The sequence below is a fragment of the Artemia sp. Qi Xiang Cuo genome, chromosome 11, assembly GCF_049724085.1.
Source record: "Artemia sp. Qi Xiang Cuo chromosome 11, ASM4972408v1, whole genome shotgun sequence".
NCBI classification, from domain to species: Eukaryota; Metazoa; Arthropoda; class Branchiopoda; order Anostraca; family Artemiidae; genus Artemia; species Artemia sp. Qi Xiang Cuo.
Genome location: NC_142804.1, coordinates 32,957,147 through 32,970,463, shown reverse-complemented (window position 1 = coordinate 32,970,463; position 13,317 = coordinate 32,957,147). Strand labels below are relative to the sequence as shown.

At 32.7% G+C, this 13,317-nt stretch overlaps 1 protein-coding gene across 4 annotated transcripts in view; it reads left to right on the top strand.

The window, feature by feature from the left end:
* Positions 1–11,980, top strand: part of LOC148946894 (calcyphosin-like protein) — a 94,555-nt gene extending 82,575 nt beyond the window's left edge. For all 4 annotated transcript variants that reach the window (XM_089096715.1, XM_089096712.1, XM_089096713.1 and 1 more), the window contains exons 4-5: positions 10,746–10,955; positions 11,808–11,980. In XM_089096715.1, the coding sequence (XP_088952841.1) occupies positions 10,746–10,955; positions 11,808–11,909 (312 nt within the window). In that variant the 3' untranslated portion in view covers positions 11,910–11,980. The remainder of the gene's footprint in view (positions 1–10,745; positions 10,956–11,807) is intronic.
* Positions 11,981–13,317: the final 1,337 nt, after the last annotated feature.

Below are 13,317 nucleotides of genomic sequence, written 5' to 3'. Positions count from 1 at the left end.
AGATTTTGAATATTTCATCAGTGTTTTATCATCTTTTACCTTGTTACAGATACATTCTCTTATTTTTTCAAAGTTCAATTTGAATTTATTTACTTGAAATACAATTGTTGAAATATTTAAGTAGTGTTTTGTCGTGATTTACTTTCTCACAGTTACATTCTCTTATTTTTTCAAAGTTCATTTTGAATTTATTTCATTGAAATGCAAGAGTTGGATTATTTCAGTAGTGTTTTGTCGTGGTTTACCATTTCACAGTTACATTCTCTTGATTTTTCAAAGTTCATTTTCGATTTCTTTCGTTGAAATGCAAGAGTTGGAATATTTCAGTAGTGTTTTGTTGTGGTTTACCTTGTCACAGTTACATTCTCTTGTTTTTTCAAAGTTTATTTTCGATTTTTTTCGTGGAAATGCAAGAGTTGGAATATTTCAGTAGTGTTTTGTCGTGGTTTACTTTGTCACAGTTACATTCTCTTGATTTTTCAAAGTTCATTTTGAATTTCTTTCATTGAAATGCAAGAGTTGGAATATTTCAGTAGTGTTTTTTGGTGGTTTACATTGTCACAGTTACATTTTCTTTATTTTTCAAAGTTCATTTTGAATTTCTTTCGTTGAAATGCAAGAGTTGGAATATTTCATTAGTGTTTTGTCGTGGTTTACCGTGTCACAGTTACATTCTCTTAATTTTTCAAAGTTCATTGCGGATTTCTTTAATTGAAATGCAAGAGTTGGAATATTTCAGTAGTGTTTTGTTATGGTTTACCTTGTCACAGTTACATTTTCTTGATTTTTCAAAGTTCATTGTGGATTTATTTCACTGAAATGTAAGAGTTGGAACATTTCAGTAGTGTTTTGATATGGTTTACCTAGTCACAGTTACATTCTCTTGATTTTTCAAAGATCATTTTGGATTTATTTCGTTGAAATGCAAGAGTTGGAAATATTTCAGTAGTGTTTTGTTGTTGTTTACCTTTTCACTGTTACATTCTCTTACAAGTTCATTTTGAAAATCTTTCGTTGAAATGTAAGAGTTGGGAATATTTCAATAGTGTTTTAACGTGGTTTACCTTATCACTGTTACATTCTCTTGATTTTTCAAAGTTCATTTTGAATTTCATTCATTGAAATGCAAGAGTTGGAATATTTCAGTGGTGTTTTGTCGTGGTTTACCTTGTCACAGTTACATTCTCATGATTTTTCAAAGTTCATTTTTAATTTCTTTCATTGAAAGACCAGAGTTAGAATACATCACTAGTGTTTTGTTATGGTTTAACTAGTCACAGTTACGTTCTCTTGATTTTTCAAACTTCATTTTAGATTTTTTTCATTGAATTGCAAGAGTTGAAATATTTCAGTGGTGTTTTGTCGTGATTCAACATGTCACAGTTAAATGAAAGAGTTGGAATATTTCAGTAGTGTTTTGTTGTGTTTTACCTTCTCACAGTTACATTCTCTCAACTTTTCAAAGTTCATTGTGGATTTATTTATTTGAAATGTGTTTTGTTGTGCTTTACTTTGTCAAAGTTACATTCGCTTAATTTTTCAAAGTTGATTTGAATTTCTTTCATTGAAATGGAAGAGTTGAAATATTTTAGTAGTGGTTTGTTGTGGTTTACCATTTCACAGTTTCATTCTCTTGATTTTTCAAAGTTCATTTACTATTTTTTTAGTTGAAATGCACGATTTGGAATATTTAAGTAGTGTTTTGTTGTGGTTTAACGTGTCACAGTTAGATTCTCTTGATTTTTCAAAGTTCATTTTGAATTTCTTTCATTGAAATGCAAGAGTTGGAATATTTCAGTAGTGTTGTGTTGTGGTTTAGATTGTCACAGTTACATTCTCTTAATTTTCTTTCGTTGAAATGCAAGAGTTGGAATATTTCAGTAGTGTTTTGTCGTGGTTTACCTTGTCACACTTACATTCTCTTAATTTTTCAAAGTTCATTGTGGATTTCTTTTATTGAAATGCAAGAGCTGGAATATTTCAGTAGTGTTTTGTTGTGGTTTACCTTGTCACACTTACATTTATTGGATCTTTCGAAGTTCATTTTGAATTTGTTTAATTCAAACATAAAAGTTGGAATATTCCACTAATGTATTTTCCTGGTTTAACTTGTCACAGTTACATTCTTTTGATTTTTTAAAGTTCATTTTTGATTTCATCCGTTTAAATACAAGTGTTGGACTATTTCAGTAGTGTTTTGTTAGGGTTTACCTTGTCACAGTTACATTCTCTTGATTTTTCAAAGTTCATTTTGGATTTCTTTCGTTGAACTGCAAGAGTTGGAATATTTCAGTAGTGTTTTGTTGTGGTTTACCTTGTCACAGTTACATTTTCTTGATTTTTAAAAGTTGATTTTGAATTTCTTTCATTGAAATGCAAGATTTGGAATATTTCAGTAGTGTTTTGTTGTGGTTTACCTTGTCAGAGTTACATTTTCTTGATTTTTCGAAGTACATTTTGAATGTTTTTAATTGAAATGAAAGAGTTTGAATATTTCAGTAGTGTTTTGTCATTGTTTGACTTGTCACAGCTAAATTCTCTTGAATTTTCAAAGTCAATTTAGAGAATTATAATATTTAAGTAGTTTTTTTTCGTGGTTCTCCTTGTCAATGTTACATACTCTTGATTTTTCAATATTCATTTTGGATTTATTTACTTGAAATGCAAGAGATGGAATACTTCAGTAGTGTTTTGTCTTGGTTTACCTTGTCACAGTTACATTCTCTTAATTTTTTCAAAGTTGATTTTGAATTTCTTTCATTGAAATGCAAGAGTTGGAATATTTCAGTAGTGTTTTGTCATGGTTTACTTTGTCACAGTTACATTCTCTTGATTTTTCAAAGTTCATTATGAATTACTTTCGTTGAAATGCACGAGTCGAACTATTTCAGTAGTGTTTTGTTGCGGTTTACCTTGTCACAGTTAAATTCTCTTGATTTTTCAAAGTTGATTTTGGATTTCTTTCATTGAAATGCAACAGTTGGAATATTTCTGTAGTGTTATGTCGTGGTTTAAATTGTCACAATTAAATTCTCATAATTTTTAAAAGTTCATTTTGAATTTCTTTCGTTGAAATGCAAGAGCTGGAATATTTCAGTAGTGTTTTGTCGTGGTTTACCTTGTCACAGTTACATTCTCTTGATTTTTCAAAGTTCATTTTGAACTTCTTTTGTTGAAATGCAAGAGTTGGAATACTTTAGTTGTGTTTTGTTGTGGTCTACCTTGTCATAGTTACATTTTCTTGATTTTTCAAAGTTCATTTTTGATTTCTTTGATTGAAATGCAAGAGTTGGAATATTTAATTAGTGTTTTTTTTGTGCTATACCTTGTTACATTTACATTCTCTTGATTTTTAAAAGATCATTTTTGATTTCTTTCGTTGAAATGCAAGAGTTGGAATATTTCAAAAGTTTTTTTTCGTGGTTTACCTTGTCACAGTTACATTTTCTTGATTTTTCAATGTTAAGTGAGGATTTCTTTCATTGAAATGCAAAAGTTGGAATATTTCAGTAGTGTTTTGATGTGGTTTCCCTTGTCACAGTTACATTTTGAAAATCTTTCGTTGAAATGTAAGAGTTGGAAATATTTCAATAGTGTTTTATCGTGGTTTACCTTGTCACAGTTACATTCTCTTGATTTTTCAAAGTTCATTTTGAATTTCTTTCATTGAAAGGCAAGAGTTTAAATATTTCACTAGTGTTTTGTTATGGTTTACCTAGTCACTATTACATTCTCTTGATTTTTCAAAGTTCATTTTGGATTTATTTCATTGAGATGCAAGAGTTGGGATATTTAGTAGTGTTTTGTCATGGTTTACCTTGTCATAGTTACATTCTCTTGATTTTTCAAAGTTCATCTTAGATTTCTTTCGTTGAAATGCAAGAGTTGGAATATTTCACTAATGTTTTGTATCTGGGTTGGTTTTTTACAAGTCCAAGAATTTGTCTTTGGTGGTTTGAATGTCTAAAGTGCATGTATTTATCTGTTTCTATGTCTGAACCTATTTGTTTACATGTCTGGGTTGGTGTTTGGTTAGGTTAGGTTTGCTAAGTTAGGTTAGGTTAGCTAGTAAACATTTCTTTATGTTTAAGTTAGGTTAGGTTAAGTTAACTTATCATGAGCGCTCATGATAAGCTAACTTAACCTAACTAAAACATGGTACAAAGTCGACATAGAGGGATTTTCCGGCGAGTATGGTTAGGTTATGTTAGGCTGGAGCAAGTTAGGTTAGGTTAAGTTAGGTTAGGATAGCCTATTTACGTGCGCGTACGAAAGCTAACCTAACCTAACAAACATGGTACAAAGTCGACATGGGGGGATTTTCCGTCGAGTATGGTTAGGTTAGGTTAGATCAAGTTAGGTTAGGTTAAGTTAGGTTAGGCTAGATCAAGTTAGGTTAGGTTAAGTTAGGTTAGGTTAGCCTACGTACGCGCGCGTACGTAGGCTAACCTAACCTAACTTGATCTAGCCTAACCTAACTTAACCTAACCTAACTAGATCTAAACTAACCTAACCTAACCATACTCGACGGAAAATCCCCCCATGTCGACTTTGTACCATGTTTGTTAGGTTAGGTTAGCTTTCGTACGCGCACGTAAATAGGCTATCCTAACCTAACTTAACCTAACCTAACTTGATCCAGCCTAACATAACCTAACCATACTCGCCGGAAAATCCCCCCATGTTGACTTTGTGCCATGTTTTAGTTATGTTAAGTTAGCTTATCATGAGTTCTCATGATAAGTTAACCTAACCTAAGCTAACTTAAACATTGTAAAATGTTTACTAGCTAACCTAACCTAACTTAGCCAACCTAACCTAACCAAACAACAGCCCAGACATGTAAACGAATAAAGTCTGATATAGAAACAGATAAAGACATGCACTTTAGACATTAAAACCAACAAAGACAAATTCTTGGACTTGTAAAAAACCAACCCAGATACAAAACATTTGTGAAATATTCCAACTCTAGCATTTCTCCGAAAGTCATCTAAAAAGAACTTTGAAAAAGCAAGAGAATGAAACTGTGACAAGGTAAACCACGATAAAACACTACTGAAATATTCCAATTCTTGCATTTCAATGTAAGAAATCCAAAATAAACTTTGAAAAATCAAAAGAATATAACAGTGACTAGGTAAACCATAACAAAACACTAGTGAAATATTCCAACTCTTGCCTTTCAATGAAAGAAATTCAAAATGAATTTTAAAAAATCAAGAGAATGTAACTGTGACAAGGTAAACCACGACAAAAAACCACTGAAATATTCCAACTCTTGCTTTTCAATTAATGAAATTCAAAATGAACTTTGAAAAATCAAGAGATTGTAACAGTTATAAGGTAAACCACTATAAAACACTATTGAAATATTTCCAACTCTTACATTTCAACGAAATATTTTCAAAATGAACTTTGAAAAATCAAGAGAATGTAACTGTGAATAGGTAAACCACATCAAAACACTACTGAAATATATCCAACTCTTGCATTTCAACGAAAGAAATCCAAAATGATCTTTGAAAAATCATGAGAATGTAACTGTGACTAGGTAAACCATATCAAAAAACTACTGAAATATTCCAACTCTTGCATTTCACCGAAAGAAATCCAAAATGATCTTTGAAAAATCAAGACAATGTAAGTGTGGCAAGGTAAACCACGACAAAACGCTACTGAAATATTCCAACTCATGCATTTCAATGAAAGAAATCAAAAATGAACTTTGAAAAATCAAGAGAATGTAACTGTAACAAGGTAGAACACAACAAAACACTACTAAAATGTTCCAACTCTTGCATTTCAATGAAAGAAATCGAAAATGAACTTTGAAAAATCAAGAAAATGTAACTGTGACAAGGTAAACCACAACAAAACACTACTGAAATATTCCAACTCTTGCTTTTCAACGAAAGAAGTTCAAAGTGAACTTTGAAAAATCAAGAAAATGTAAGTGTGACAAGGTAAACCACAACAAAACACTACTGAAATATTCCAACTCTTGCAGTTCAAGGAAAGAAATTCAACATGAACTTTGAAAAATCAAGAAAATGTAACTGTGACAAGGTAAACCACGATAAAACACTACTGAAATAATTCCAACTCTTACATTTCAACGAAAGAAATTCAAAATGAACTTTGAAAAATCAAGAGAATGCAACTGTGACAAGGTAAACCACGACAATACACCAGTGGAATATTCCAACTCTTACGTTTGAATGATAGAAATTCGAAAAGAACTTCTAAAGATCCAGAAAATGTAAGTTTGACAAGGTAAACCTCAACACAACACTAATGAAATATTCCAGCTCATGTATTTCAACGAAAGAAATCCAAAATGAACTTTGAAAAATCAAGATAATATATCTGTGACAAGGTAAACCACGACAAAATACTACTGAAATATTCCAACTCTTGCATTTCAACGAGACAAATCCAAAATGAACTTTGAAAAATTAAGAGAATGTAACTGTGACAATGTAAACCACAACAAAACACTACTGAAATAATCCAACTCTTGCATTTAGATGAAAGAAATCCAAAATGAACTTTGAAAAATTAAAGAAATATAACTGTGATAGAGTAAACCACTACATAAAACTACTGAAATAGCACATCTCATGGTTGTTAACGAAATAACTTCAAAAATGAAACTTAAAAAACCTTGAGAATGTAACTGCGGTATTCTTAACAATTACAAAAAACTACTGAAATAATCCTACTCCTGCTTATCAATGAAAAAAAATCAAAGTGAACTTTGAAAAATACATATAATGTAACTGTGACAAAGTAAAGCACAACAAAACACATTTCAACTAAAGAAATCCACAATGAACTTTGAAAAATCGAGAGAATGTAACTGTGAGAAGGTAAAACACAACAAAACACTACTGAAATATTCCATCTCTTGCATTTAACTGTGACATGGTAAATCACGACAAACACTACTGAAATATTCCAACTCTTGCATTTCAATGAGAGAAATCCAAAATGAACTTTGAAAAATCAAGAGAACTTAACTGTGACTAGGTAAACCCTAACAAAACACTAGTGATATATTCCAACTCTTGTCTTTCAATGAAAGAAATCCGAACTTAACTTAAAAAATTAGGAGAATGTAACTGTGACAAGGTAAACCACGACAAAACACCACTTAATTATTCCAACTCTTGCATTTCAATCAATGAAATTCAAAATGAACTTTGAAAAATCAAGAAAATGTAACTGTGACAAGGTAAACCACGATAAAACACTATTGAAATATTTCCAACTCTTACATTTCAACGAAGGATTTTCAATATGAACTTTGAAAAATCAAGAGAATGTAACAGTGAAAAGGTAAACCACAACAAAACACTACTGAAATATTTCCAACTCTTCAATTTTAATCAAAGAAATCCAAAATTATCTTTGAGAAAGCAAAAGAATATAGCTTTGACTAGGTTAACCATATCAAAAAACTATTGAAACGTTCCAGATTTAACATCTAAATTAGATAAATCCACAATGAACTTTGAAAAGTCAAGAAAATGTAACTGTGACAAGGAGAATCGTAAAAAAACACTACTTAAATATTCCAAATGTTGCATTTCAAGTAAAGAAATACACAATGAACTTTAAAAAATTAGGAGAATGTAACTGTGACAAGGTAAACCACGACAAAACACTACTGAAATATTCCAACTCTTGCATTTCAACTAAAGAAATAAAAAATTAAATTTTAAAAATTAAGATTATTTAACTTTTACAAAGTAAATCACAAAAAGAAACTACTGAAATATTACAACTATTTAATTTCAAATAAAGAAATTCAAAATTAACTTTTAATATTCAATAAAATGTAACTGTGACAAGGTAAACCACGACAAAACACTACTGAAATAATCCAACTCTTGCATTTCAACGAAAGAAATCGAAAATGAACTTTGAAAAATCAAAAAAATGTAACTGTGACAAGGTAAACCACAACAAAACACTACTGAAATATTCCAACTCTTGCATTTCAACGAAAGAAATCGAAAATGAACTTTGAAAAATCAAGAGAATGTAACTGTGAAATAGTAAACCACAACAAAACACTACTGAAATACTCCAACTCTTGCATTTCAATGAAAGAAATACAAAAGGAAATTTGAAAAATCGAGAGAATATAAGTGTTACAAGGTAAACTACGACAAAACACTACTGAAATATTCCAATTCTTGCATTTCAGTGAAAGAAATTGAAAATGAACTTTGAAAAATCAAGAGAATGCAACTGTGAAATGGTAAACCATGACAAACCACTACTGAAATATTGCAACTGTCCTAGTCGATTACGTCATTCTATACCCATATATGGACTCCCGTCACGACCTCCTGATAGGGTTCTACCGATTATGTAATCAATTTCTCAGAAATCCAACTGTCCTAGTCGATTACGTCATTTTATGTCAATATATGAACCCCCGTCACGACCTCCTGATAGGATTCTACCGATTATTTAATCAATTTCTCAGAAATCCATTTGTCCTAGTCGATTACGTCATTCTATGCCCATAAATGGATTCCCGTCAAGAGCTCCTGATAGAATTCTACCGATTATGTAATCAATTTCTCGGGAATTCTCTCCCTTCGATTACGCAATCAATTTCTCGGAAATCCTCTCCCCTCGAGGGATTATATGCCCATATATGGAGTCCCGTCACGTGCTCATGAGGTTAGGTTAGGTTATGCAATCAATTTCTCGGAAATCCATTTTCCTTCTCATGTCCTAGATCAATATCCCCACCTTCCCCTTAGCAACAAAAAATTAATTCCTCTTTCTTGAACCGATAATTCCCCTTAGAAACAACAAATTAATTCCCCTTTCGTGAATCAATAATTCCCCTTAGAAACAACAAATTAATCCCCCTTTCTTGAATCAATAATTCCCCTTAGAAACAACAAATTAATTCCCCTTTCGTGACAAATCAATCAACCTTGACATCATCAGTCAGACATTAATAAACTTCGCCCGGAGACAATTCTCCTGGACGAACTCCAACAAACCAATTTCTCAGAAATTCACTTCCCCTTCGATTACGCAATCAATTTCTCGGAAATTCATTTCCCCTAGGGTGGCTATGCCCATATATGGCCTCCCGTCACGAGCTCATGAGGTTAGGTTAGGTTACGCAATCAATTTCTCGGAAACGTGTTCTCCCTGGGGATTCCATGCCCATATATGGTGCCCCGTCGGACTGACAGCACAGGTGTTCTCCCTAGGGACTCTATGCCCATATATGGTGTGGGGTTCGGACTGACAGCACAGGTGTTCTCCCTAGGGATTCTATGCCCATATAAGGAGTCCCCCCGCGCCTCCTGACCCCTTTCTACTGCTGGATTTCCCAGCATTAATCAAAAATTATCAGAAATTTAATAAAAAAAACAAGTTTTTTTAACTGAAAGTAAGGAACAACATTAAAACTTAAGACGAGCAAAAACTATTACGTATATAAGGGGGTTGCCCCCTACTAATTACCTCGCTCTTTACGATAAAGTGTTTTTCGAATTTATAAAAAGCTTATTGTTCTAATTAAACGGTCCTTGTGTATCAGGAGTCATTCTTAAATAATTAGAACAAAAAATTAAACTTTAGCGTAAATAGCGAGAACTGAGGAGGAATTAGCTCCCTTTTATACGTAATAATTTCTGTTCGTTTTAAGTTTTAATGTTGCTCCTTACTTTCAGTTGAATTTTTTTTTATTTATTTAATCAATAGAGGCTTTGACGAGCTACTGGTTTATCCGCTTTGATCAAGTTTAAACCGTAGTGATCGGTAAAAGTAAATTGATCTGCAATTGCCAGCCTTGGTTTGCTAGTTCTTGGCTTGGTTTGCTAGCGATCCTGTTACCAGCAAGCTACGTGCAAGGAGTGGAATTTTGCTATAACGGAGCATAGGGGAAGCTTCTGAGGAGCCGCAAAACTAGAGGGTGTGGACACGTTCTTTCGAACACTTCTACCCAAGCATTATGAAACGCAGTTTTTGACACGCAACGACATGCTTTTATTTGCTTAAAATAGCTCTTCTTTAACCACAGAAAAGAGCACACTCACTCCCTTGGACGTTTGATTAGTCTTCGGTTTATTTTTTTTTGTTTGACTATCCTTCAAATCGGTCAAAATCACAAAATTAGGAATTCAGTTTTTAACGAAAAAGACCTCCGTACACAGTTTTTAAAAGTAGTGTGCACCAGATAAAAAAAGAAGAAAACTGCATGAGAAATCAGTAAAAAATCAGCTAAAAACAGATGGAACAAAACAACTTAAAAGGTGCAGCTATCTTTTGTAAGTACAGCTGTTTTTTAAGAATCAATAGATTATTGATGTTTAAATTTTTAAGAAAAAACAGTTTTCAATGTTAACTAATTAGTTTAGCTTATTTATTTTCAGGGTTCAATGTGGCACACCGACGGAAATTAGGCCCTGTTCTAGAAATTTCATAGTTTGAAACAGCCAAAAAAGAGGAAATGCCACTGACTAGTTGTATTTTATAGGAGTATTTATTCCTTACAAATAACTTGTAGGTTTAAAAATCAAATACTCCAAAAGAAAAGACAAAAAATTGAACATTCATATGGACTTAAGTTAGTTTAAGATTTTATCTACGTATTAACGCAATGTAGAATTATACAGAATAATATTATTATTGTTTATGCAAAATTATTTTTACCTACTTTCATCGACCTTTTTTTACAATTCGTGAAAAATTTCATTTTTCAGCCTCCGATTGGTGACACAAGAAAGAATCTTATTATGGAAGCTTTTAGTAAAATGGACAAAACTGAAGACGGTGTTATAACAATAGAAGACTTGAGGGGAGTTTATAGTGTTACACAACATCCAAAGTATCTAAGTGGCGAAAGCACAGAAAATGAGATTTTAGGCAAATTTCTGAGCAATTTTGAAAGCACCCCATCTCCTGATGGCAAGGTACTAATTACTAATTAATATCTTATTTAATTCTAGTTACTGGCATTTTAATCCACATTCTTTTCTATGTTCAATCACATTAATAGCATACTTCCAAATATATTAATGTTCTACAATAGCTTTTTTAGACTGAAACTAGAGTAGATCAAAACCATTAGCATATTGACTTTAATTTGTTCTCCATTACCCAAACATTACCTCCAACTTTAAGAATCCTATTTTGCATTTTACGAGAAATAGTGACAAGAAAGGGCATTCTTTATTGACGAGAAGTCAGTTTCTATGGATTTATAAACAGAATATAGTTTGGATTACCAAGAACGTATCCAGGATTTTTGCTCGAGAGGGGGGTGCAAATTTTGTTTTAAAAAAGCATCAAAAATTGGTTTAGGCAAATTGGTATATGCATTTTTGTTAAATTTTCACGAGTTGGAGAAAAACTTCAGGAGGGGGGGGGACAAACCCCGTAGACCCTCCCCCACTGGATGTACGTCTGTTCATAACCATTTTTGTGTTTTTTATCCCAGGGACAAATGGAGAATTACGTGAAATGATATAACTAGAGAACGATTAATTCATTGTCTAAAATGTGTGATGTTTTGTTTTCACATATGAGAACATATAACAAATGTTTAGGGTTACTTGGAGTAATGCTCAGGATTTTTTTTCCTTCAGGAGTTTCTAAGTTCCTGCATAAACAACTCTATTAGTCTACAGATCCAAGTTTAAGCAGTGTCGGGGTTTATAAAAGACTATTTTAAGATCAAAGTAATTAACTTCAGTTGAAATTATCTATATGTCACATTCTTGACAAAAATGGTTTATAAATAGCTTTAAAATTTGTATTTCCAGGTAACTTTTGACGAGTTTTTGGACTACTACACAGGAGTGAGTGCTTCAATAGACAACGATGCGTATTTTGACTTGATGATGAGACAGTGTTGGGGCTTATAATTTCTTCGTTTTATATACGTGAGCTGCTAGCTTGCAGAACCAAACGATCATTAAACAAGTTAAAATATTAAGTTTGGTTGGTTGCTATAGATTTCTAGGTCAAACTAGCTTACTACAAGTTGATCTTAATGTAAGATTCAGTTGTAATTATTTCAGTTGAGAGTCGGCTTGTATATTAAATTTCTTTGCACTTTTCCTCACCGTCACCACAGTCACTTAGTCTTTTTAAACAACTCAATATAGCATACAGCCTATAATGACAAGTGAACCTGAGTAAACAGGTGATGTTTAAAACCAAGTTCTCGCTCGCTAGTTTCCTTTTCTGCCATTAAACTATTCCTACTGAATTTGACCAGAAAATCGGGATGCATTCATTTCCAGCCAGAGAAATATCGATAGAGGAAAATCTGGCCACACGAAGTAATACGAACAGCAATCGGGTACTCGAACAGCATGTTACTGTTTAACAGAAAAAAAACAGAAAAACAAATCCCAGATCAAACAGTTCGTGGTAAAGAACTATAAGTAAGGAGCGACCCGGCTCAATGGTAACCGAAACTCTAAAAGACGGAATTTTGATCCCAGGAAATACATCAAAAGAATCACATTTTAATGCTGATTTCAAATATATAAGTTTCATCAAGTTTAGTCTTTCCCATCAAAAGTTACGAGCCTGAGAAAATTTGGCTGATTTTCAAAAACCGGGGGAAAGACCCCCTAAAAGTTATAGAACCTTAATAAAAATCACACCATCATATTCAGCGTATAAGAGAACCCTACGGTAGAGGTTTCAAGCACCTACCTAAAAAAATGTGGAATTTTACATTTTTTGCCAGAAGAAAGATCACGGATGTGTGTTTGTTTTTTTTCCAGGGGTGATCGTATCGAGCCAGTAGTCCTAGAATTTCGTGGGAGGGCTCATTGGAACGGAAATTAAAAGTTCTAGTGCCCTTTTTAGTGATAAAAAATGGAGGGCAACTAGGCCCCCTCCCACGCTCATTTTTTTCCCAAAGTCACCCGATCAAAATTTTGAGATAGCCATTTTGTTCAGCATGGTCGAAAATATGACAACTATGTCTTTTAGGATGACTTAATCTCCCCAAGTCCGGGGGGATGGCTGAAAGTTATGAACTTTACTCAATGTTAATATATAGCATTGGTTATTCGGAAGTATACAGACGTTTTCAAGTGGAATTTTTTCTCGTAGGTGGGGGGGGGGTCGGGGTTATATGGGAAGATCGTTCCATGAAGGAAGTTTTCATGGGGAAAGGGAAATTGCTATGAAGGGGGCGCCGGATTTCCCATCACTATTAAAGAAAAAGATAAGAAATTAAATAAAAAAAAAGTTTTTCAACGGAAAGTAAGGAGCAACATCAAAACTTAAAACGAACAGAAAATATTACGTATA